At 41.0% G+C, this 26,922-nt stretch overlaps 2 protein-coding genes across 4 annotated transcripts; both read right to left on the bottom strand.

Annotated features, from left to right (window-relative positions):
* Positions 1-432: 432 nt before the first annotated feature.
* On the bottom strand, positions 433-17,951 carry LOC139609802 (midkine-B-like). Of its 2 annotated transcripts, none has more exons than XM_071464783.1 (5): positions 17,857-17,951; positions 5,704-5,783; positions 4,278-4,445; positions 2,567-2,727; positions 433-2,106 (listed from the first exon to the last, which is right to left on the bottom strand). In XM_071464783.1, the coding sequence occupies exons 2-5, from the start codon at positions 5,780-5,782 to the stop codon at positions 2,065-2,067; spliced, it is 450 nt and encodes a 149-aa protein (XP_071320884.1). In that variant the 5' UTR covers position 5,783; positions 17,857-17,951; the 3' UTR covers positions 433-2,064. The 2 variants fall into 2 exon arrangements, with proteins under 2 accessions (XP_071320884.1, XP_071320882.1); XM_071464781.1 differs by lacking the exon at positions 17,857-17,951 and adding an exon at positions 17,328-17,485.
* A 908-nt stretch (positions 17,952-18,859) lies between these two features.
* On the bottom strand, positions 18,860-21,341 carry LOC139609908 (uncharacterized). Of its 2 annotated transcripts, XM_071464954.1 has the most exons (5): positions 20,891-21,341; positions 20,160-20,794; positions 19,905-20,049; positions 19,687-19,796; positions 18,860-19,582 (listed from the first exon to the last, which is right to left on the bottom strand). In XM_071464954.1, the coding sequence occupies exons 2-5, from the start codon at positions 20,223-20,225 to the stop codon at positions 19,271-19,273; spliced, it is 633 nt and encodes a 210-aa protein (XP_071321055.1). In that variant the 5' UTR covers positions 20,226-20,794; positions 20,891-21,341; the 3' UTR covers positions 18,860-19,270. The 2 variants fall into 2 exon arrangements, with proteins under 2 accessions (XP_071321055.1, XP_071321056.1); XM_071464955.1 differs by lacking the exon at positions 20,891-21,341 and having other exon boundaries at positions 20,160-20,873.
* Positions 21,342-26,922: the final 5,581 nt, after the last annotated feature.

Below are 26,922 nucleotides of genomic sequence, written 5' to 3'. Positions count from 1 at the left end.
ATGAGGAACATGGAGGTTCTAGTCAACCTTAAAGGACAGATTCTGCTCATCGTCATACAACAGTCACAAATATTACATGACAGAAATATTAAACAATGTTGAACACTGACCTCACACTCAGTTATTTCAGTTCATGAACAACTGTCAAATTGTTTTTACTGTGTAAACAGACAAACTTAATAATAAAGAACAAGTCTCTTTAGTTTCTCTGTCTCTAACGTGCCGGCTCTAAAACCATGTGATCACATTGGCAGGAGAATGATGAGGTCATGATGAGGTCATCCCAATCTCACTGCACATCCTGTTCATAAATACCAGTTTGGCGTACATATGGTTTTTGTGTGTACACATCATTTATACATCTGGCTCTTGGGGTTCAGGTGACATCTGATTACTATGACAATGCATAGGATAAAGATCAGCCTCTCATAGAACTGTTTAAGGTGTTTATTTTCCTCCTAAATTCAATCATTTATAGGTGCATACAAATATTACCATTTTAAACACCACACCACTCTACACTACTGTGGATGACGAAGGAACAGCACAGAACCTTAGGGTTGCTTCAGTCCAGCCCATCAGACTTTTTTACAGGTTATGAAACATGAAGTGAACCACGCTGCTCTCTTTTGTTGACGGCTACAATAAACAAAAGTTGTAGACCCTTTTATAAAAATTGTTGCTAGGCAATGTCCCACTGTAAAACCTAAGTGTAGAGGGAAACCACTGACATATTTTCTGACAGCACACAGAGCTCATCAGTCTACTGCTAACTGATAAACTTTTCACTTGACATCACATAATTTACAGCTGTTTTCTTTGATGAACACATTGTTGAAGTTCAAGTTCTGTCTCAAAACTATGTTGTTACATGATCTTGGGCAGTTTTAAGTGGTTATACGGGAATTCTGGAGTTTTCTCAGTGGGTGTAAGCCTTATACCTGTGTATCACGTAGAATGCACTACTGGCTGAACCTGTATGCTAAGAGGTAACCATTAGTACAGTTTAAATGAATGATCCCACCTTACCTAAATTGTCCAAGTACAGGTTCACCTGTAAACCTGCTGGTTCACCTGTAACTGTGCTGGTTTACCTGGCAATGCTGGTTTGTGTTCAGATCTGGTCACATGTGTTCGTAAAGTCACAGGAGGACTCTGCTATTCCTTTCCCAGTTTTTCTCCCTCGTAGTGTTTCATGTTTGTCCTCAGTCTCCCTCTCTGTTTGTGACAGAGAGGGAACCTGCAGCCAATCAGCCAATCAGGTGAAACAGAGAGAGCACTTGCAGCCAATCAGCTAATCAGTGCCTCAAGCCTGATCCCCTGGGTGGATGTACCTGGTCAGACGTAGTGTCTATCCAGGTACATCCACCCAGACTCAGGTCTCCAGAGTGCCACACAAGAGAACTTCTTCCCTGAACTTCTTCTTCTTCCCTGAAATTGATCCTGTGTTCTGCCTCAGGTTCACAGGTCCTGCTAACCTGTCCTCCTGCTGACCACAGCCTGGGTCCAGTTCTGGGCCCAAATATTGAACTATTATCACAGCTTCATATAATTCAGCAGAGCCAGACTCCAATTGCAGCTCAAACAGTCTTTGTCCTGACTGAAACAATATCACAACTGAAACATCATCACTGAAACATAGTCACTGAAACATCATGAATAAAATCATCACTGAAACATCACGACTGAAACATCATCACTGAAACATTCTGACTAAAGTCACATGACCACTGACCACTGTCTTCAGATCAGGTTTCAGACGGATTTGGCTGTTACAGAGAGACACTATTTTATTCTGAAGAGAGCATAGATACATGGAGTGTCCAGTTCTGCAAACCAAACCAGAGTCAACAAGTCTGAAATAAGACAAAGAGACTCAGTGAGAGTTTTTAAATTTTAATAAACAAAAGGAAAATAAATGTATCAGGAGAAAGAGTTTCTACAGGTGATTGTGGTGGTTAGAGTAACTGTGTGTGTGTGTGTGTGTGTGTGTGTGGATCAGGTTATAAATCAAGAGTGTCCAGCTGTGATGACAGTTGGACTTGAAGGTTGGGTCTGTCCTCTCTACACCCAGTTTCTAGTGGGTCTTGTCTTTTCTCTTCTCTCCTGGAACACAAAAATAGGCACAAATGTTACAACAATAGTTCACTACTCCTGTGTGGATGTGTGTGTGTCTTTAAGTGAACAAGAGTACAACATTCAAAAGAGCGAATGTCAGAAAACAAATTGTGAGCTCAGCTGGTAATTAAACCCCAAACCTGAAGGAACGGAAGAGTCTACATGTCACTGTTACACAACAACACACAATACTACACAACAGTAAACAACAATACACAACAATATACAATACTACACAACAGCAAACAACAGGAGACAACAGTAAACAACAATACACAACAACAAACAACAATACACAATACCACACAACAAAACACAATACCACACAACACCATACAATACTACAACACAATACACAACACTACACAACAGTAAACAATAATACACATTAGTAAACAACAGGACACAACAGTAAACAACAATACACAACAGTAAACAACAGTCTGACCTGGGGTTTCTGTCGTGGTTTTCCTGGACAGGGTTTGGAGACAGAGATGGTCTGTTGACATTCTGCATTGTACAGTGCCCTTTTCAATGTCCCTGTCCTGGTCCGTGAGCCAGTGCTTGGATCACATTCTCCCCAACTACCAAAGCGATACTTACAGTCAGCTAGAAGAGAGAGACGGAGAGAAACAGCTTCAATCCTCATCCTCTGTTTGTGGACGGTCCAGTGGGACCTGGTACCTGTAGGGGGCCTGGGACCTGCAGGGGGCCTGAGACCTGCAGGGGACCTGGGACCTGTAGGAGACCTGGGACCTATAGAGGGCCAGGAACCTGTAGTGGACCTGGAACCTGTAGGAAACCTGGGACCTGTTGGAGACCTGGTTTCTGTAGGGGACCTGGAACCTGTAGGGGATGTGGTACCTGTAGGGGATATGCTACCTGTAGGAAACCTGATACCTGTGGGGGACCTGGGACCTGTAGGGTATATGGTACCTGTAGGGGATGTGGTATCTGTAGGGGACCTGGTTCCTGTAGGTGACGTGGCACCTATAGGGGACCTGGGGCCTGTAGGAGGCCTGTTTCCTGTGGGAGACCTTATACTTGTAGAAGACCTGAGACCTGTAGGGGGCCTGGTTCCTGTAGGGGGCATTCTGGGCATGTGGTTTAGTGTCAGTGGTTCTCATTCTAAACTGTCTTATCATGTACTTTATAAAATAACCTGTCTGGTGTTCCTCAAGGTTCTACCTAAGGTCCTCTCATGTTTACCACTAGATGATGATGATGACAATGCTGACGATTCATGTTTTTTGTTTTGATGTTTGACAGTCTACCATCATCATCATCATCATCAGATCAGTTCTAATTCTGACCTCTGAGTCTCACTTTAACACCTGTACCTGGTCAGTAGTGTATCTGGTCAGTGGTGTATCTGGTCAGTGGTGTACCTGGTCAGTAGTGCACCATAATAGTGACTGACCCCACTGTAAACATGAGAGTGTAGCCAATCAGCTAATGTTAGCCTCAGTGCTAACATTCTCTGAACTTGAAGCACAGTGAGTAAAACTTGATGTGGTGAGTTCAGCAGTAAACTCCTCCAGTTCTCTCCTTCCTCTCCTGACATTGTTTGTTTCTCCGGGCCCGTTAAACATTTTGCTGCTGAATCATCTGTGTGATGTGCCCCTGACCCCTGACAGCTACTGGGCCCTGGTGCTGTGCAGCTCCTGCACCATCATGGTTATGCTGTTGTACCTGGAAGCTTCCTGTGTTCTGGTGATAACAGAAGGTAACGTTCCTGTCCTGGTCCCTCTGACTCTCTATGACCCATAAAAACCAGGGTCAAAGTTCACCTGTACTCTGTCCTACAACGTGAAACCTGCCACAGCCTATTGTCATTGTAATAACTCCTCTCCTCTCTTCACAGTTTAATCCACCACTGATCCACACTGGTAACAGTTAAACCAGTCACCATCAGGACTGTGTCAGGACAGCTCCTCAGATCTTAATGAGGAGCTGCACTCGGTTGCATCATTCTTCAATGATGATGAAAAAGCAGAAAGTTTACATCCAGTGTGAGAACTCAACTGCAGGTCCCACTGAATCAGTTCAGATCCACTGTGTTGATCAGATCTACAACTTTAGACCAGTAGGTCTACCTTTCTGTGTGTGTGTGTGTGTGTGTGTGTGTGTGTGTGTGTGTGTGTGTGTGTGTGTGTTACCTCCAAAGTCTTTTTTCCAGTTGCAAGGTACTTTACATTTCATCTTCTTGGTCTGCTGTTCACATGACCCCTCTCTAAACCCTGCTCCACAGTCCCCATTGCTAGGCACACAGTTGCCATAGCGCCAGTCGGTGCATTCTGACCCCATCTGGGGGGGTTTGTGTTTCCCTGAGGACAAAACAAAGAGTATTCACTAGTTGTTGCAGACATACTTTAATAACCACAGATTCTGTGGCATCATTACTGGTGGCCAGCACAAGCTGCCCAGTTCAACCAGTCTGCCAGCGGCTGCTGGTCCCTGGGAATTGTGTATAAACACAGCTCAATTAAACAGTTTTGTGCCATGAACCTGTGCAGCACTGAGACCAGGTTCTAGTGTCCACTGGTCACTACACCTGGTGATGTCACAGTGTGATGACAACAACCTTCACATCTGTCCCTGTCACATCTGTCCCTGTCACATCTGTCACATCTGTTATATCTGTTACACCTGTCACCGTCACATCTGTCCCGTTATATCTGGCCTGACAGTTATTTTTTCGCTTTGACAAACTATATCAACATGTTGCACCCAAAAACACAGAAAACACATAAAATCAGATTTGGAAAATTCTGTAATTTTTACAGTAAAAAACAGAAACATGCTCAGTGAAGCATTCTGAAGGTTTGAATTCTGAGAACAGGTTACAGAGGTGAAGAGGATGTATGTATGTTTATAGCTTAAAGACCTCACAATGTCAGATTCTCAAAAACTGCAGAGTTATACAAAAAAGGTCAATTCGAGACAAAAACAAACTTTTTGGTGATTTGAGGTGTTCATTTGGGAGAAAAGGAGTCAAACAAAGTCTCTGTCTCTTTCTCTCTCGTTAGTTCTCCCATCCCCCACCTCCTGGTAACGTTCAGCCTGTAGAGCAACTTTATTGATCCCTATCCCTACACTTGTTCTATCAGTATCAGATAAAAACTAGCTGCTTGTTTCATGTGACATAGTCGACAGCAACACTCTACGTGACTGTTTTTATGGCGCCACATGATTTGATCACGCCAGTATGGTAGGTGACTGTCATGAGATAAACTGTGGACAGGCTAGCACTTTAAGCTATGCTAACTGTATCCTGACTCCTGACTCATCTCAATTCAATATCAACCATATTTTCTAAAATGTTGAATCATCATCATTACCCCACCCACTCTGTTACACACACTGAATGTACTTCCTGTAGCACTTCGCATCCATAGCTAGCATTATTAGTATTACTGTTAGCTGCTTTCAACAGAGGCTTCACATTCAATAAATAAATCCTAAAAAAAAAAACTTATTGTCACCTGCTATATCTTCTTGTTGTTAAACACTCAATACTTTGATTGTAGGAACTGATCAGTAGTGATCAGAAGAGGACAGGCAGGTTGACAGAGGGAGTCTTACCTTTTCTGTTTCGCCCTCCAGCCACAGTCTGAATGGTGAAGACAGAGACCACCACCACCAGCAGCAGCACAGACCTCATCCTGCACAAACACACCACAGGGAAAATCAACATCAACACGTGTCGACCTCAACCCAAGGTCAGACCACGTGAACTCATCATCTACCACTCGCTACTGTCACTACTGATGACCTGACAGGACCCACTGGACCCATTGGAAACACAACAGAAACATATCAGTGTTGTCTCACTTCAGGACCACATCCATCGGAGGCTCCACCGAAGACAGACTGTGTCACAGCGACTATACTGTCCCATTTCAAAGGCTCCTTCCAATGCCGGGCCCTCTATCCCAGATAATACACAGTAATGGTACAACTGGTAAATCCAACGGCCTTAAAACCTCAAAGTTAGGTGTTGTTGTGAATGATGACAGTGAAATAATTATTCAACTGTATTTATTCAGGTGAATCCGCCTGAGATATGAATCTTATTTTCAAGACAGACTTGAATGTACATTTAAAAAAACATAAAATGATTCATGAACAGTAAAAAAAAAAAAACGTACAGTGTGATTTAATTAACAGAAAATGAAATAAAACTTTAATAAAAATGACACACAAAAAGAAAATACCAAGATTATAAGACACAGTTATTTATCCAGTGAGTAAAGTATCATCAGTTTAAACAATCTGTACTAGGAAAGTTTCAAATCATGTTTCTAAAATGTGGAAAACTTAAAAAAACATCTGTATATCTATAAAATGATCTGTAGCTTACGCCATGTTTCTGCAGCATTACATCCAAATGCTGTCTTCCCACATTCAGAGTTTACTCTGTGAGTGTGAGTCAATCATCGTCGTTCTAATCTAAATCTGACAGAAAACTCTTTCAACGATCCTTTTTCTGCAGGGCAGAGGGAAACTGGCTCCATTTCTGTACAAGACACCACTTCTGCTGCAGTTCAGTCACAAGCTTCTCTATGTAATTAAATGTAGCCTCTCATCTAACCAGATGTCAAGATATTTGTAACCTCAACTTTAGATCCATCTACCGTGGAGATATGGAGTTTACTGTTGACATGTTACTGGCTCTAGAAAATAACAAACTTTATTTTATGCACATTGTGCATAAAACATATGCCAAACAGTATACAACAGTGTCATCTGCATATAGCTGGATATGACGCCTATTAGGGACGAGGTTATGTTATAAATGTAATTGGACATGATTGGACCCACTATGGAGCTTGGTGGCACACTAGAACTCAGATTTGACATTTTCCAGTTCTACACAATGCTAGTAATTTTGAAACCAGCTGCAGGTAATAATGTAATGATAGTAATAATAGTGAGTGATCTGCTGTATCAAATGCTTTCAACAGATCATCGAAGAGAGTAGCACAATGTTTCCTCCTGTCTATACCACTTACAATGTCAGCTACAACCACAGTAGTAGCTGTGATGGTGCTATGCTCAGCCCTGATTGGTCCAGGTTGAGTACTGAGTACCAACTGTTTGTTTACCAGAGAGTCTGGGATTCTGGCCAGATGACACAGTTTTGAGATAATTGATAATTACCTTTATCGTCTCTCTAATGCAATCAAACAACATGAACAGATTTCAAACACCTGGAACAAGATGTGAGAAGAGAGAGATGAAAAATTTGTGTTATCCGCTCTGTAGTTAACAGAGAGGACAGTCGAAGACAGACGGGATGTAGATTGTCCTCTCCCGTAGATTTCCTGGAATCAATTGTAGAGATAATGTATATTATGATTTGGCGCTATACAAATAAAATTGAATTGAATTGAATTGAATTGTTTGAAGTGCATCAAAACCAACATGAGACGAGGAGTATGGTAAAATGAGGATCATTTAAATTGGAGGGTCCTGAATGCCTTATTTTAAGGGAATGGCCAACTGAGGTAAAGCGATTACTAAAACCTGAGCAGATCCCTGTTTCAGTTAACACCTGGTTGTCTGATTTGATTTACCCAGGTTGGAAACTTCTATTTTTATTTGTAGCAATATTCACTGCTTTCCAATTTTTTTAGATGGGTCAGGATATGAGTAGTAGGTATATGAGCTAGATAATAATCAGACTTAGCTTTCCTCACAGAAGAACATTTGCTTCTCAGTTGCTTATAATTTAGCCAATGAGATGCATACATCTAGCAAGAGTCCAGGCTTTGTTCTTTAATTAAAAAATGGCTGATAGCTCAGATGTAAACCATGTACTGGATCTATTACTTGAGATTTCTTGAACAGAGCATGTTTATTGACCAATAAAAGAAAGGAATTTATTAAATGGTCCAAAGCCAGTTCTACATCTAATATTTTGGATGTATCATAAAGATCATGATGATGTCAATCATTTTAAAAAGCATGGTCATTAAAATCGCTAAAATTCCTTTTGATTATATGTGTTTATATGTCTATATGGGTATCTCTAATACAGCTGTGGGACAACGGTCGCTGATTCCAAGATCAAGAACACCATAAGCAACAATTTTATTTGGCCCGTTAGATAAAATTCAGTCAATGAGAGTTGACCTAATTAGGTTTCTTAGATTCAGTCCAGTTGGAGCAGTAATCAGCTGGGATAAATATATAAATTTCAGAAAGCAGGGTTAACAAATTCTGAGTTAAAACCTGAACTCTAGGTTGACTAACCCTGAGCTGTCAAACTCAGAGTTTTCGGTTTCAGAACAGGTGATAACAATTAGTTCCATCAACTTGGAATTAATTTGACCCTGCGTTAAGCTTGTGCACCAGGAGATAAAAAGCCCTCATCAATGGAACACAGATAACATGATTCACCATGGCAACAAGCAGAAAAAAGCCTTGATCCTCCTACTTCTCCTGAGTGGAGTTAGATATATTAATGAATGCTTATGCAGAATACGAGCATATTCATAAAAAAATACAGTAGCAGCTGCAAAAGAACGTGAGCTTGCATGGCAGAAAATTGCTGACCGAGTCAATACATCAATGTGTTAATCGGAAAAAAAAGCATCTCGAGTGTTCCACTTATTCTATATATATATATATATATATATATATATATATATATATATATATATATATATTATATGTGTGTTTTATGCATGTAGGTGCAACCCAACAGGCACAAAACAAACTTGGCGGCAACTAAAGATGAAATATAAAAATATAGTTCGAACAGGTATGGTATAGTTACATCACAAGCAGTTGTGATGTTGTTTAGCCTGCCATACCTAATTAAACAGCATTCAGTGGCTACATTCAACATGTGATATATTTAAGTAGTTAAATCTTCTAAGCAAAAAAATAAAGTCAAATTTTCAGCTGCCCACAACTGCCAGTATTTAAGATTGTCTATTTAAAAGCAACACCTAAATGCCTTTGTACATACAAGTCTCCAAAGTTGTGCTTACTGGATATGTTAAAATTTGACTTCCATTACAATGAACAGAAAAAAGGCTGAGGCCCACAAAACAGGTGGCGGTCCACCACCACAACCTCTCACAGAGGCTGAAGAAACAGTGGCCTACCTATTGCTGAGGGCATCTCTGGGGAAAGTTCATCAGACCCGGCCACCCCCAGAACACAAGTGCCTACATAAGAGGTAGGTTATTCAAATGAATGGCATATGTACATTCATCCTTTTGCTATTTTTAGCTCAGTAATGGCCACCTATCCATCTTAGACACAACTCGGCACTCTGATGTTCTTGTAGCAGTAGGCTGAAATTCTTTGTAATTTACTGCTGTTGCTTCTCCAGTATCTTAGTTGTCCTTCAGACATCATAATCTATTTTAAGGTGACTCAGAGTTATATATTTGAAAAATTGTGGCACTGTGAAAGTCAATATCATTTTCTGTGTTCCTGCTCCCTGTCAAACAACTGTACAAAGTGTATCTTAAGAAACAAATCAACAAATCAGATTTAGAAATGGAGCACATGAGGCTGCAAATTAAGAAGACAAAAATGGAAATACAACTGCTGGAGCATCAGTTGAAGGTGGGTGAGGTGCCCACAGGTTGATGATTTTACTTGTTTGAACAACATACAAAATATTAACTACTGTACTACTTTTGCACTTGCAGGAAATAAGGAAGAACTCATAAAAATAAAGGCATATTGTCTTTATTTGTTGGGGGAGGTGGGGAGTGAGTCAAAAGTGATTGTAGTAGATGGTGTCTCTAACTTCTCTACCATCTTGTCCATCAGCAGGGGGGTCAGGATTGTCTGATTGCATCAGTTAGTTGAAGAGTAGGACGCTGCTCATTTCTAATTGTGGCTATGTTGTGGAGAACCACACATGCCAATTATATCGCATACCCTTTCTGCGGTGACCCTGAGCCTGCAAAGGCACTGGAATTGGGCCTTCAGCATTCCAATGGTCATCTCAACCCTGGCCCATGTCCTGCTGTGAGCCAGGTTGTATTGTGGTTAGGGCTGAGGGTTGGGTTGAGGATCAGGGTAAGGGGTCATCAAATAGGGCTGGCACGGGTACCCTCAGTCACCAAGCAGGTAACCATTGAACTCTCCTATGATAATACAAGGATACAGTTTAAATTTTGAGTTGCAATAGGAGGAAACAAAATATTGATCATAAAAGTAAAGAGCTATACACAGTATATAAACTCACCACGGGCAAATTTAGCACTGAGTGTACACTCATGAAAAATTTGTGAGTCATTCACAGACCCAGGCCACTTCGCTTCCACATTAGTGATGAGGCGGACCACATCATAAATGATCTTCACAGTGGAGAAGAGTAATTAGCTGCAGTACCTGTATTGTGAAGTATCTTTCATTTCGAATGCTAAAGGCTGTATTTGGCATACCTACACATTAATGCTGTGAAAAGATCTTCTATTCACATAATTTCCCATTCACTGAAGGAGTTGTGATGGGGATGTGTGTGCAGTCTATGTATCCAATCACACCAGGAAACCCTAAAATATATCAAATTGATTGATTAGTGCTTCAAGTTTAAAAGCTTCATACTGCATTAATTATTGCTAGACTGATACCTGCAATTCTGTGAAATTCCTCTTTGAGTAGTCTGGTGGGTCTATGTCCTGGAAACACTACGAATGCGTATATTCAACATTTCAATGCCAGAGTGACATTTCTCACAACCTGACAGACGGTTGCCTTTGACACATGCTCCGCATCACCAATGTTATATAAAAAACTGCCACTGGCAAAAAAATGAAGTGCAATACAAAGAATTTGCTCTGAACTGAGCGCACGTCCACAATGTATCATGTGAGCGATGTGAGGGCTGAGAATATTGTTCAGATAAATTATGGATGGTGCAGAAAAACAGAAAAGCTCAAATGAATACTCATCAGGGAATGATAAAACAATTCCAATTGGGGTCTAATAATCAGAATCAGAATCAGAATCAGAATCAGAATCAGTTTTATTGCCAAGTATGTTTTCACATACAAGGAATTTTTTCTGGTGATTGGTGCAATTGATCAGCAACAGTGGGGCTCTCTAGCCTTGTTGATGAGGCTAATAGCAGATGGGAAGAAGCTATTTTTGTGGCGAGAGGTTTTGGTCCTGAAGGACCGCAGCCTCCTGCCAGAGGGGAGTGTCTCAAAGAGTTTGTGTCCAGGGTGGGAGGAGTCAGCTACAATCTTCCCTGCACGCCTCAGAGCCCTTGAGGCGTACAGGTCCTGGAGGGACGGAAGATTGCAGCCAATCACCTTCTCAGCAGAGTGGATGATACGCTGCAGTCTGTTATTGTCCCTCTCCGTGGCAGCAGCGTACCAGATGGTGATGGAGGAGGTGAGGATGGACTCGATGATGGAGGTGTAGAAGTTCACCATCATAGTCCTTGGCAGGTTGAACTTCTTCAATTGCCTCAGGAAATACATCCTCTGCTGAGCTTTTTTGATGAGGGAGCTGATGTTTAGCTCCCATTTGAGATCCTGTGTGATGGTGGTTCCCAAGAAGCGAAAATGCTCCACGGTAGCCACGGGGGAGTCACACAGGGTGATGGGGGTGGGTGGGGCTGGGCTCTTCCTGAAGTCCACTATCATTTCCACTGTCTTCAGAGCGTTGAGCTCTAGGTTGTTCTGCCTGCACCAGGTCACCAGACGCTCAGTCTCCCACCTGTAGGCAGACTCATCGCCATCAGAGATGAGTCCAATGAGAGTGGTGTCGTCTGCAAACTTCAGGAGCTTGACAGACTGATGGCTGGAGGTGCAGGTGTTGGTGTACAGGGAGAAGAGCAGAGGAGAAAGAACGCAGCCTTGTGGGGATCCAGTGCTGATGGTCTGGGAGTCAGACACGTGCTTTCCTAGCTTCACGTGCTGCCTCCTGTCAGACAGGAAGTCGGTGATCCACCTGCAGGTGGAGTCAGGCACGCTCAGCTGGGAGAGCTTGTCCTGCAGCAGAGCCGGGATGATGGTGTTGAAGGCAGAGCTGAAGTCCACAAACAGGATCCTGGCATAGGTCCCTGAGGAGTCCAGGTGCTGGAGGATGAAGTGGAGAGCCATGTTGACGGCGTCGTCTACAGACCTGTTGGCTCTGTAGGCGAACTGCAGGGGGTCCAGGAGTGGGTCAGTGATGGATTTGAGGTGGGACAGGACAAGACGCTCAAATGATTTCATGACCACAGAGGTCAGGGCAATGGGTCTATAGTCATTTAGTCCTGTGGGCCTTGGTTTTTTGGGGACAGGGATGATGGTGGAGGATTTGAAGCAGGCTGGCACGTGGCAGGTCTCCAGTGAGGTGTTGAAGATGTCTGTGAACACTGGAGACAGCTGATCAGCACAGTGCTTCAGGGATGATGGAGAGACAGAGTCAGGACCGGCTGCTTTGCGGGGGTTCTGCTTCTTAAAAAGCCTGTTGACATCTCTCTCCAGGATAGAGAGAGACGTTCCTTTGGTAGAGGAGGAGGAGGGGGGTTCTGATGTGGCTCTGATGTGGAGGTTAGTGTCAGGCTTGTCCCACTGTCTTTCAAAGCGGCAGTAGAACTCATTCAGATCGTTGGCCAGACGGAAGTCATTAATGGAGTGGGGGGGTTTAGGTTTGTAGTTAGTGATCTGTCTGAGCCCTTTCCAGACAGAAGCAGAGTCATTGGCTGAGAACTGGAGCTGAAGTTTCTCAGAGTACAGTCGTTTAGCTTCTCTCACCGCTTTGCTAAACCTGTACTTGGACTCTAATCCTCTCCCGACTGAGATTTCTGCGGAATATTTGCACTTTACTATCAATTGGCTCTTCCACAAAAGGACACACCATGTCTGCCACTGCTTTCGGTCTGCATGCTTCAGATAACGAGGAGGACAAATTCAGGGTTAGTTGAAGAAAACCTGCCAGCGGGCAGGCTAGGTTCATGGAGTATGTTACCATGGTAACTGACTCAGAGTCAAGCTGAACTGGCTTTGTGAAACTGAAAATCCAGAGTTTCCTTCAACTCTGAGTCAACTAACTCTGAGTTTTCACTAAACCTGCTTTCTGAAACGGGACCCAGGTCTGATAACTCTGACTCCAGGTCTGAGGTCTGATAACCCTGACTCCAGGTCTAATAACTCCTGCACAATGAAAACAACACAATAATTTGTGTGTTATTAGTTACAATAGATTGTGTTTGTTCAGAGTTGTAACTTAGATGAAGTTCAGATCATATTCAGGAAAAATTTATACATAGATGAAGATAATTACAAAAGATTAAGTGACTGTGCAACGTCCTCAGCTCAGACAAATACTGTACATTTTCCTCACTTTCTCTTTTTTAAGTCAGTAATACACAGAGCCAGAGAAGCCGGTGGAGCATGGTGAAGAGGATGTTTCACCAACCAGGCTGCAATTATGCACTGCTGCTCTAATGGCCTGTCCAGGGACTGGAGCTGAAAATCTCCGCAGCAGCTTCCCATGAGGAAAACACTCCAGGCTTTTCCAGGATCAGCTGAAGCAGCAGCACAAGGAATAAAAATGATTTATGGCAATAAACCATCATCAGCCCTGTGATCAACCTGAGCATTATTTATCTTTTAATATTTAATCAGATGGAAGAGAAGGGTCTCTGAGCTGATGTGATTAAAGTACAATAAAAACAACAGATGATGAGGCAGAGGATTTTACTGTTATTATTATTACTACTACTACTACTACTACTACTACTACTACTACTCATTTGTGTAAATGACAAAAATCTCTGTATTTTGTCTTGGAGTGAAGGTCAGAGGTCAACATTGATGATTCCAGTCAGTGTTGAGGGACGACCAGAGGTTTGTGTGAGGTCAGAGGTCAACAACAGTCAACTCAGGAGCCCTCACATAACAAACTAAATGAGGACCAATCAGTGAACCACTGGAGCCTGGTCCAGGTCTGCCTCAGAACCAGGAACATGTTTATATTTTAACAGCTGAAGATGTGTTTTGCCCCAGAAGACCAGGCTCTCATCCAGATACCAGGTTCAAAGCCAGAGACCAAAGTCTTTGTCTGTGGTTCAATCAACAACAGCTCTTTGGGTCAGGTTAGTGGAGCTGGTGGTTTAGGTTAAATGTAAATAAACAGGTTGTAAACCAGACCAGGATCTTTAAACTGAACCAGGATCTGTGGGAGTCTGAAACTTACACCAGAGTCTCTACAGGTGGAGGGTCTGTGAACATTTGACTGACATGTTCAGTATCAACATGTTTATGACAAATACATTTTATGTATTTATGTATAGTAAACCTTTGTGGACCCTAATGTCCTCCGACAGTTTGGACTTGTTTGGGGGTTCTCAGAGGACCTCCCCCCCATCAAGGATCAGTTTGTATAACTGATATATAATGTAGGCTGCACACTGATGTGTCAGTACTGGAGCACCTTGAATCCTGAGTGTCCCACTGGGTAGAACTGAACTCATCAACATTGCAGAGAAATCTAACTGGTCTCTGCAGGAACCCCATTCAGCGGTACAGAGTCAGCTGACCCTGGTCCTATACACCTGTCAGTGTGGGTGGACATCTGCCTCAACTGTCTGAACTCTTAATAAACAATAATTCACAATGGCTCATTGTTGCTTGTTTCTTGATAAACAAACACTTGAAATATAGTTTAAGGTTAAAATATAATAATATGGTACAGTCTAAGTATAAACATTATAATATGATATAGTCTAAGTAAAAATCATAATAACTTTATATAGTCTAAGTATAAAATGTAATATTTGATATGATCTAAATATAAAATAAAATAATTTGATATAATCTAAGGATAAAATATAATAGTGTGGGAGTGATTTAAAGATGTGACATGTCTGTCTGAAGCTGCTGCAGTTGCTTGAGCTAACAGAGAACATCTCTGGAAATCAGACAGAAAAACTCCCTTGAGAGACTTTCTTCTTTCTGCTCTAAATATTTGTGTCAGAGCCTCCAGGTCCATCAGTCATGAGACACAACAAAAAACACACAGTGAATCAGTCCTGAAACCACTTCCTGACTCTCTCATCAAAAGGAGAGCAGACAAAGAGAGGACTCCTCAGGGTCAGGACAATACGAGCAGTTATTTCCACTGGAACAATAAGTGTGTCAGGGAGGGGAACAAATGTTTCTTCAGTGACTGTACACTTTTATTGTGACCTACATGGACACCCCCCCAAGTTGATGATTTTTTACTCATTCATTCAGTCATTTCATATTTATATCACTGTTTGTACACTTCCTGTACATTGTACTTGGGAACCACAGATTCCTTCATGTAGCAGACTCAGAAACTGAGCCTGTGGATACTAATCCTGTTTCCTGTGTCGAGTCTCACTGCTGCAGTTTGGTTGATGGTTACACAACTTTCTGTCCCTGTTATGTTAACAATCAGGTCATTTCTTCTTTCTGCTACTGTCATACATACAACTTAGTAGATTTTTGTTCATGCACACACAACATCAACACAACTATGACAGTAAGTAGAACTCATGTCATGTTGTCAGCTTCATTTTTTGAGGACAATGAAGCATTTTATTTACTTCGTCACCATCTGATCGCTGTGTCACTGTCCTGCTCTCAGTCACCTGACAGGTGAGGACACCTTAAACTCAAGATACTTGAAAGATTTGTATCAGAGGGCAACACAACACCCGGACCTACTGACGCTACTGTCACTGAGAAGAAACACACACTGTAGACACACAGAGGGCTGCTGTGGTAAACACACTCATGGTGCAGCAGGAACAAGAACAACACTTGTGCCTGTTTATTAGGGTCTCCAGTACAACAGCTCTGAGATCAGCTCCAGCATTCATAAGACCACAGTTTTATCATCATCATCATCATTAGCAGCAGCAGCAGCAGCAGCTTTGTTTGTAGAACTATGGTTACAACTAATAACCTTTTAAATTACCCTTGACTTATCTGACAGTCTGACACACACACACACACACACACACACACACACACACACACACACACACACACACACACACACACTTGTACTTCTGTCTTTGTGAGGACACTCATTGACATAATGCATTCCCTAGCCCCTTACCCTAACCTGAACCATCACACCTGAGTGCCTAACCCTCACCCTGACCCTAACCTTAACCTAAACCTAATTCTAACCAGAACTCTAAAACCAAGTCTTAACCCTCAACATGTGATTTGAAGGTGTCTCAAAAAGTGAGGACCGGCCAAAATGTCCTCACTTTCCCAAAATGTCCTCACTCTGTTAGTAAAATACTTTTTTTGGTCCTTACTATGTAGCAAGTACAAGTACACACACACCTCCTAGAGTCATGTTCATGTTTAATCTGAAAAGCTTTAATCTGTGAAAAGACCAGTTTTTCTCCTGTGTGTGTGTGTGTATGTGCTGCTGACTCTGTAATTAGGGATTTTGAAAAGCAGCCGAGCAGAAATGACTTTTTATTGGTCCTTGTATGACCCACTAACTAGACCAGAGGAGGAGTAGAGACAATTACGTTGGAAAAGAGAGCACACACACACACACACACACACACACACACACACACACACACACACACACTTTCAGATTTGGTGCAGAGGAGAAAAATTGGTCTTTTCACAGATTAAAGCTTTTCAGATTAAACATGAAGTGCTTCACTCAACAACATAACATTCTAACTCATCTGTGTGTGTCATGTGACTCGGTCTAACAGGCAGCTGGTCTCTGGGGGGTGAGAGAGGTAGTCTACCAGTGTGTTACCCCTGTGTCAAAAGTCAAGTTACTTCAGTCAGTCATGAAGAGTGTAGCTAACTAAGTATAGCAGGCTAGCTACTGAAAGGACAGGGAGTGAAGCTAACACAGCTTTTTAAGAGAGCGAGGAGAGAGATGCATCATCGCTCCTCACTAATGCCTGATGCCTGCTCCATTTACCTAACTTACCTTGTCTGTTCTTCTCTTCCTCACAAAACACATGAGTTAGCTCATTTTTGTTGGAGCTGGAGCCCATATGAACATCTGCTAAATATCACTGAATTCTGTAACACCCGCATGGGGGGCACTGTCGCATCCCCAAGGTGTTTTGGTTAGATTTTTTATTTTTTTCTTAATTAATTAATTTTTCTTTGTTGGCAAAGGTTTTGGCGTGGCTGTTACCAGCAGAAACACTGCACACGTCACATGACACATGATTCATGTCACATGTCAAATGACACTTCCAGTAACAATGGGGTCACCTGCCACTTCGCCCTGATGTGGGAGTCATCTTCCTCCATGGTCACCCTGAACTACCATGAGTAAGCCATGAGTCAACACTTCCTGCAGGTTTTCACATTAAAAGCATACCAAAGAGAAAGGAGTATGACAGGTTTTTAATGTGAAACAATGTTGAGTCTCACTGACTGTAAGTGAAAACAGAGTGAGTGAATGAGGACAGTAAATTGAAACAGACACTCTGCAGACAGAGAGGAAGCACTCTAATGATGCTGATGCTGATGATGATGATGTAACAACAGATCAGAGAGTGTGTGTATCCAGAATAAAACCTCTAGATCCGTATCACATGAAGACCTGGATGTAGAAGAGGTCAGCTGAGACCAGGAACTGTTTCTTCTTCTCTGCTGTAACTTAAAACTAATAAACTAACAACATGTAGTTCTGTCAACCCTGCTGCTACCACTCACACACACACACACACACACACACAGTGTAGACAGACAGACAGTTAACTCACAGCAGAACAAACTACAAGTTAACAAAACTTACTTGTTCACCAGGACGTTGCTCAGAGGAGAGTCACAGCAGAGGTCTCCTCCAGCCCTGCTTTGTCTCCCAAACCAGTTCAGTCTGGTTGTGTTCACCACACACACACACACACACACACACACACAGCCCCTGCAGGCCATTGGACAGAGGCTACAGGTCTGTGTGTCTGTTTAACTTTTCTCTCAGTTGGTATTTGTTGTCACATCAGTAATGCCCGCCCCCCCCCCCCCCCCCCCTTCTTTTGATCAAAGTGAATATCCTCTGATCAGAAGAGACTGGATCAATTCATGTATATGCTTTCATCTTCCACCAGAACTTAGACCTGATCTGCATCAGTGGAGACAAAAACACAAAAAGAATCTAAAACCAGACACACTAAAACACAAACATCCCTGTAACATTAATGAACACTAAAACACAAACATCACTGTAAAACTACTGAACACTAAAACACAAACACTGTAAAATTAATGAACACACTGCAAAAAGCCAGCTTTCAAAAACAAGAAAAAAAAGTAGAAAAATTAGGTGTATTTTGCTTAAAAATAGCAAAATTATCTGCCAATGGAACAAGAAAATGGGGCTTGTCAAGACTTTTCAAAACAAGTAAAAATATCTAATCTCAATTAACCCACAAATACCTTAGAATTAGTGTATTTTTACTAATAACAAGTACATTTTTCTTGATTCTAATTAAATACACATGGCCTATTTTCTCAATATATTGAAAAATATTCTTGAATTAAGTAAGTGCTAGAGCCATTATCTTGACATAGTGGTATGCACTAGGCCTTATATTTCTTGAAACCAGCAAAGTCATACTAAAAATTAGTTTACTTTTCTTGATATAGCTAAGAATATTTTCCTCTGTATGTAGAATATTTTTCTTAAATTTCTTGAAATAAGTAAAAAGCTGTGGAATCATAGTAATGCTTAATAATCAGTGATCCTGACAGTACTAAAAGAGGAAGTGACACAGACTTGGTTAAATGAAATGCTTCTTTATTATATTTAACATGCACATGAGTACAACTAAACATGGCAGCCTCAATGTTAAAAGGCGAAAGTGAGACTTGTTGGAATATACTCACACAGATATGTATATAAATACACACACACACACACACAAAGTAGTGTGCATGCAGCTACATATCAGATGGACAGGTAACAGGCAACAAATTATTTCCTGCTTAAAATCACCCAACAGAAATTATAACTAGTGCACAGAGTGTAGCATGATATGAGGTGATGGGAGTGTGGGTGGAGCCTAAACTGAAAGGTAAACTGTATAATAATATACATAACAATAAACATAAACATCTGATACAGTGCTATGTTCTTGTGAGACCTCAACACACTGTATTACCCAAGGCAAACATTAATTGAACTGGGCATCAACTTTAATATTTATGCACTACTCAGTGATGAATCTTTTCCAGTCAGCGATAGCTTTTTTATACGAGGATGTCATATCTCTGTCATGTATGGCGTCCATCAGCACCTCTGTCTGCAGGATAGACAAGAGTGTGGCTATGCATTTCGGGTAGGTCAGGTGAAAGGTGTAGTAGCATGCCATTATGTACATCACACTGTCAGCGATGTCCTCTTTTGGAAAGATGAGCACAGGCATGGTGCCGATGGCCAGGATGCAGTTGGTCTCGCACACAATGACGACAGGGCTGAGGAGTGGTCTTGCCTGGAGGAAGGTGTTGGGGTCTTCCGCTGACTGAAACACAAAAAGAAAAACAATCACAAAACATTCACTGTTGAGAGACTATGGTCAAGTAGTGGAACACAAGAAAAACCGTCATATATGCATGAATTTCTTACCTCAAGGATGTGAAGCATACCCTCACTTGCATGTCCTAACTTCTTGGGTGGAGCAATAGGTGATGGGAACATGTCCGGCAAAGCCTTCATCATGGCAATGGTTTGCTTTACTGTGAAAAACAAAACAGTCTCTTTTTATTTACTGCAGTCAGTTATTGAAAAAAAAAGCAAAAACAAAAAACAAAAAAAACATGATCACCAATTAGGTGTGTAATTACCTTTATCTGACAACGGAGGCCTCATGACTTTTTTGAAAACTCCATAAAACTGGGCCTTCTCACAAAAGGTCCCCCAGCGGTTCTTCAGCTCAGGTATGAAGTGGGAGTTTCCTTGATTGAGGATCCTCTGCAGTTCATCCATTATCTGACACAGAAAGACAGGCAGAAAAATATATTAAAAAATTAAATATCAATGTGTCTTACTACTACTGCAATCTTATCAAACATAAACTTAAAATTATTTAATTTGCTTACATGATCCACTTCTCTGAAGCAGGGATATGCCTGAAGAATTTTGATAGGTCTGTCCTGCTCTTTCATCACATCAGAGTCAATGTAAGCCCGTCTTGCTTGGTATTCAAGGTCCAAGAGCTGGGCAACATCCTTCTTGTTGGGTCTGGGCCTGGATTTGTAGAGCTCCTGCAGAACTTTGTAGTGTCTTGCCTGGTTCTGTGGGCTGTCAGTGGTTTTAGGCCCTCCTGTTGAAATGAATTTACTATGATTACCATATAACAAACAACAGAAGTATAATGAATTAATAATTAATGATAATTCACAATCATTTCGATATATTTTTTAATATAAATCTAAACTAAAGCATTCCCCCTTGTCGATACTAGTAGTAGTTTTAACACTAGAACACAATCTCAATATGTGCTCTTACCATCCACTTGTTCACCCTCTGGGGAACTACTTGTCGACTGTGGTGATCTTTCCAAGATTATAGTTGAAGAACTGGACTCAGTGTCATCAGCGGATGACTCTGGCTGGCTGCTGCTACTCTCAAAGCTAATGTCCCGTCGCCTCTTTCTCGAAGGAGTTGCTCCCTGCTTCTTTTTGGCAGGTGTCACATTCTGGACCCTTTTTAAAAGCTGCTTCTTCACAGATTCCTGACAAAAAACAAAACAGAGTGTGTAAAGATCACATTAATCAAAATGAAATTTAACGATACAAGCACTTATCCTAAATAAAGCACATCCTCCTACCCACTCAGCTCCACCGGCTGCAGACCTGTCCCGCAGCATTGGGTAGTACTCAATGAGACGCTTAGCCATCACAGTTAGCTCACGGTTGCATGGATACTGGAAATCATCCCCTGCAGCTCTCTTGATGGCAGTCATGCTTGTTACTGTATTTCTTATTAAGCGACAGCGAAGCTCTTTGGAAAGTATATAGTCTTCTTCTTGTCCAGCACGTTGTTTTTCAAAAAAGGTGGTTCTTGACTGCTCCAGCTCTGTGTCTGTGTATACAACATACTGCGGGCTTACAAGCTGTACAGTTCTGCTGGTAACATGTTGGTCTCCTAGGTTTGAAGGGGGGAGAGAAGTGGGGGAGGAAGAAGGGGTGGACAAAGGGGTTTAGGTAGTTGGGTAGCGGGAGCTGGCAAGCTCACAAGCCCCAGAGGAGGTGCCTGGTTGGAGCTGGTCTGCCTCCTCATTCTGAAAAAGACAAGCATTTATCATAAGTCGATAGCAGTGCACTAAGAACAACAACACCAAAAAATTATGAATCACAGCATGATCAAATCTCCCTATTTTAAAAATTTAATATTACCTGATTTTCTCCATGTGTCATCCTCCAAATGGCTCTCCTTCTTAAAAAGTGCTCAGGCCCCGTAAAGAGATCACGCAAGTCCTCCTTAGAAAGACTTGGGAGCATGTCGGTGCTGATATTAGCAGCTGAAAAACACACACACAGCCACACTGTAAATATACAGTATAATGTAATATATTGGCTGTTAAGTCACAATCTTTATTCAAAGGGTAAGAATGTGCTAATGGTGGCAGCATAGAAGCACACATCCAACAGGAATAGAATAAAATAAAATAGAAAATACTTTAATTATCCCTAGGAGGGATCTAACAGATAGTCCAGCAGCTCATATAATAGAAGAATAGGTGTCTACATTAAGATCAAGTCTTCCTGCCATTTCAACTAAAGGCAGAAATTACTTTATCATATCAACCAGTGATTCCTATTAATTAAGGAGTATTTGGCTGCTGGCATTTCCTTCAGTTGCCCCCCTGGACTCTCTCTCTTGTGCGCACACATGCATGCACAGAGAGCGTTGGAATATACGGTAAATAAATGCTAGGCTGCCAAACAGCTAATTGTACAGTGGTCATGCTAACAGATTAGCCAACAAATTAAGCCAAAGCTAAACTAAGATAACTACATAACTGCTGTACCTTAACACGGTAAATATTAAAATAATAATAATAAATGTATTTTGAAGGCGTGACCGTTCGTGTTGTTCATAGCCCCCATGTAACTTAACGTATAGGCCTAACTGTTCAGCAAGTAGACTACACCAGTTTGTTCAAATTAGCATGCTACCACTTGTTAGCCACCTTCACAATTAGCTGAACTCACAAAGACAGACAAAAGTAAATTCACATTACCTTTCAATACTGCGACTGTTGTAGGATCCATGCCCGAAAAAGTCCCTCCGTCTTCATCCATGGCGTCGCGAGTTTAGACTTGCAAAGGCCAGACAGCACGATGGAGGTCAGCGGAAAAAAGGCGGCAGGTGCAACTGAGCTAACCGTCAACTGACCCCTTGTGGCGCGTTCCGATTTGGAAGGTACCATGTCATAAAATGGGGATTAACCATAGACTGTATAAAAAAGGGATTAACTGACAGTCATAATTTGAAATTCATACGGCACTTACAAATATTTATCACTGCAACCCGCCACTTATATAGAGGCCATTATAAATACTAATAAAACAATTCTTAATTCATAGAACTCCCCTGTTTTTGTACATAATGTGGTGAAGTTTTTCCCATACAATCTGGTTTTCCCCATTGTTTTCAGAGACTGCAGGAGAAACTCTACTTGTGCATATGTTTTGAATGTAACTTTGCTAGTTTAAAATGACTTGGCGGTGCGTTATCTGCCTTGTTTTCATCACTTTTTCGCTGAAGCTCTTACTGAGCCACATCAATCGAATGCACAGCCGCAGTCGTGATTTCAGGTTGCTGTGTGGTATTGACGGGTGTACGGAGGAATATCGAGTGTATAACTCATTCTATCATCATGTAAAGAGAAGACACTCCAAACATCTTCTTCAAAGCACCAGTCCAGGAGATGACAACCACGCAAATGAACAGCCACAAGAGGGAAGCCAAGAACCGCTGCAGGAACAGGTGAGTAACTGGTACCATTACCCCATTTTTTTTCATCCATGACGTCCTTTTAGCTTTAGGGCCCGATGACTGACTGATAACTTGTTACTTGTTCCAGTGGGTGAAACTAACGCTGACAAAGGGATGATTTGCGATAGGAAGTTTGCTGTTGCGTTTTATTTTGAAATTTACCGGATGCCCTGTGCGCTTCACTTCCTGTAATGATCATGTCCACAAGAAGTCAAACGAGTCAAATGCATAGAGCATTTTCAAAATAAAACACAACAGAAAAACAGATCATCAGTTTAACGTGCTGGCACAAACTAACATCGTCAATCAGTCAGACGGTCCTACAGGTAACAGGACATCATGAACGAAGAAAATTTGAATATAATGCTTGACTTCTATGAAAATGTTATGCTTGGTTTGTGTGAAAATATTTAAATATAAGATGAAATTAAGTAAAATGTCATTTGTGTCTTTTATGTGTGATACGGCACAACATTTAACCTGATTAACTTTCACAGGATTGCAGCACCATCAACTCTCAACTGCTCTGTACAACTGACACCGATGAAGGGCAGATGGACATTAACCAAGACCGGGCTGCCATAGAACAACCAGTAAGTTACTCTTCTGGTGACAGTCTACTGAAATTGACCATCAAAGAATCACAATGGATGTTGAGTCCAATAAATTCTCAGCCATTGCATATCAGGTTGAAATCCCACACATTGTTGTCTGTATTGTATCAGCATATTATTTGACCCCTCATGTATGAATGAAAAGACAAAATGTTGAATGACAGCTAAAATGAGAAAAGATAATTAAACATTTAAGGGACTAGTTTTAATGACTATTTATTCTGTGACAGATCAACTTACATCAGGATACTTAATCTAATTTAAACTTTTTTAGGATCTGACCACACAGGCCACTGCCTTTGTGATAAATGCTCGGGCCAAGCATCGTCTCTCACAGGTAAAATGTTTTTATCAAAACAGACCACAGTTTCTATTTGCTCGTTTACAGTTAGTAAAGTAGGCTAGAGCTTGTTGAAAAGGTCCTGTTATGGTTGGTGGTCAATCTGCCTGTCATGTTCTCCAGTTAACTACAGTCATTTGCCTATGATAATGTTCATGTCCTAAGCAAAACTGTTTATTACAAGTATAATGAAGTTGTTTTACTCTTGTCATTTTCAGAGAGGCATGAATGACATTGTTGCTGGAGTGCAGCAGTACCAATCATCACTGGTGAGCAACCTCAGGAGCCAGATAGAGCAGGTGCTAAAGAAGCATTCGGAAAACGCATCAGGACCCCTTCAAAAAGACGTGATGGATGTATTTGACAGTTTTGTTGACCCATTCACAAGTGTTACAACAACATTTCGACAGAATAGTGTTATGAGGAAGCAGTTAAGTATTTTGGATGCAGACGAAATTCCAATTTCTCAAACTATATGCAAGAGGAAACGTGGAGCATCAAAAGACTTTTTCATTAAAGACAGAGTCTTTCATTACATACCATTGGTCAAAAGTCTAGATCAATTCTTATCACACCCGAAGATATTCTCTATGATTGAGAAGGGACCACAAAGGTGCAAAGAGGGTTTTTTTCAGGACATTGTTGATGGCTTCCTTTTAAAATCACATCCCTTCTTTTCAGAGAAACCAAATGCATTGCAAATTATTCTGTACACAGATGAAATAGAGATTTGTAATCCACTAGGATCCTTCACATCAAAAAATAAACTGTTGATGGTGTATTACACCCTTGCAAACATAAATCCAAAATTCAGGTCTAAACTTGCTGCTATTAGGTTACTTGCCATGGCTAGATCCGTAGACCTCCGTCAATGTGGTGTAGATGTAATATTGAACAGAATCAAAGAAGACATGGATGCATTGTACAATGGTGTTAAAATGCAAACAATTAATGGACAGAAAACTATTTTTGGTGCCATGGTCTCTGTCTGTGGTGACACACTGGCACAGCATGAACTGGCAGGGTTTAAGGAGGGTGTTGGCTTTGCCTACAGTAAATGTAGACACTGTGAGTGTTCTTTTGAGGACATGCAGTCACACTTTAACGAGGATGCATTTACTAAAAGAACCTTGAAGACGCATATCAGACAGACCCATGAAATAGAAAAGGCAGATACAGACTTGCTTTGCAACAACTTGAGGACAACATATGGGATAAATCGAAGGAGCAAATTAGTCGAATTCCCTGCCTTTGACATGATACAACAAACTCCTCAAGACATTATGCATGTTATTCTGGAGGGTACAGCTCCTTTGGAAATCAAGGGTGTGTTGCACCATCTTGTTCAGTCAGGAGTGATGGATCTGGACTCTGTGAATTCTGCTATTTTGGGTTTCCCTTATTCCCCTCTGGATGTGAGAGATAGGCCATCCCCAATTTCACAGAGTACATTAATGTCAAGTGATGGTAAATTAAAACAGTCGTCTGGGCAAATGCTTGTCCTGCTAAGGATATTGCCATTTGTTTTGGGGAGCTTGGAGGACAATCCATATGTGCATCTAATAAATGAGCTAATAGAGATTGTGCAGATAGTGTTTGCTCCTGTTCTTATCATTACAACTGTTTGTAGATTGAAGTCACTGATTGAAATTCATATGAAGCATTGGAAGGAGCTTTTCCCAGAATGCAATATTACACCTAAACAGCATTATATGATACATTTGCCATCACAAATTAAATCACTGGGTCCAATGGTTGGACATATGTGTATGCGTTTTGAATCTAAACATTGCCTCTTTAAACAATGGGCTTCGAAAGTCAATTTTAAAAATATTTGCAAGTCTTTGATCAGTCAGAATCAAATGTATGAAAGCTGCCAAAATGTTGACCCTTCATCACACCCAATCTTTTCAAATGAAAGAGAGATGGGACCTGTATCTGAGATTCAAGACCTACAGTATTTACAAGGAAAACTGAGAGACTTCCTAGGTTATGATGAAGTAAACCATGCTGTGTCAGTCAAGTGGCTTATGATAAATGGCAATAAATACATAACACAGAAATCAATGATCCTTGCCAAAGTAGTACATGGTAATATGCCAGAATTTGGACTGGTCAAAAACATATATCTTGTTGATTCTAAGCTTTATTGTTTAGAATACCAACCATTTCAAACTGTACACTTTGATAGAAATGTCATGGCATATCAAGTTGAGGTCCCACACCTTGCGCAGGCTACTGAAATAGTCGATGCTGAAAACCTGGTGGATTTTACCCCTTATTACACAACTAGCAGCAAAGGTCAAACTTTTGTACAGATAAAATACTATCTTGGGGATGTAATAGAACTGTGCAACAGTGAAAACTAACTCATTGTGTGTTCCCCAGATATGGTATGACCAGATTTTAAAATAGCCTTGTAATTTGACCTTGGGAGAACAAATTATGGAAAGTCTGTAGCAGATGAAAACATACAATACAGTGAATCTGAATGTACAATGATAAAGCATTTCTGTTTGAAATTGTTTTAAATGTTACATGTTAAATGTTTACTAAATATCAAATGTCAATTTACACTTCTGTGTCAATGTACCAGTTTATAGATACTACACAACAATACTGTACATACTTCTATTGTTTCATTGACAATAAAACAATTGATTCCATCTGGCTGCTTGTTTTAAGTATGTAAAGAGATAAAATTATGTCAAAGTTATTATTTCTTAGTTATGCTTGAAATAAGAAATTATTACTTTGAAAAAGCTTGTAAGTTTTGATGACACAGCTTTGTAACTGTTGATATTCTAGCTTCAAGCATGTACTTACTCAAAACAGGTCATAAAATCTCAGTAACAAGCTGTAATATCTTATTTAGATAATTAAGGCCAGAAACACTTAAAACAA

The sequence above is a fragment of the Trachinotus anak genome, unplaced genomic scaffold (assembly GCF_046630095.1).
Source record: "Trachinotus anak isolate AG129_WGS33_773 ecotype Australia unplaced genomic scaffold, CSIRO_AGI_Tana_v1 ptg000026l, whole genome shotgun sequence".
Taxonomy (NCBI): Eukaryota; Metazoa; Chordata; class Actinopteri; order Carangiformes; family Carangidae; genus Trachinotus; species Trachinotus anak.
The sequence above is the reverse complement of the archived record's forward strand: the minus strand, read 5'-3'. Positions and strand labels throughout refer to the sequence as shown.

Bases quoted from the DNA above. Each gene is read 5' to 3' on its own strand.
- LOC139609802 (XM_071464781.1), bottom strand. From the start codon at position 17,356: ATGACTCCCACATCAGGGCGAAGTGGCAG. The intron at 2,728-4,277 runs GTAACACACACA...TCTCTCTTCTAG, and splicing joins CTGGAAAAAAGACTTTGGAG to CTGACTGTAAGTATCGCTTT. The intron at 2,107-2,566 runs GTCAGACTGTTG...TTTGTGTTCCAG, and splicing joins AACCACGACAGAAACCCCAG to GAGAGAAGAGAAAAGACAAG.
- LOC139609908 (XM_071464954.1), bottom strand. From the start codon at position 20,225: ATGAAAGAGCAGGACAGACCTATCAAAATTCTTCAGGCATATCCCTGC. The intron at 20,050-20,159 runs GTAAGCAAATTA...TTTCTGTGTCAG, and splicing joins GCTTCAGAGAAGTGGATCAT to ATAATGGATGAACTGCAGAG. The intron at 19,583-19,686 runs GTAAGAAATTCA...TTTGTGTTTCAG, and splicing joins GTATGCTTCACATCCTTGAG to TCAGCGGAAGACCCCAACAC.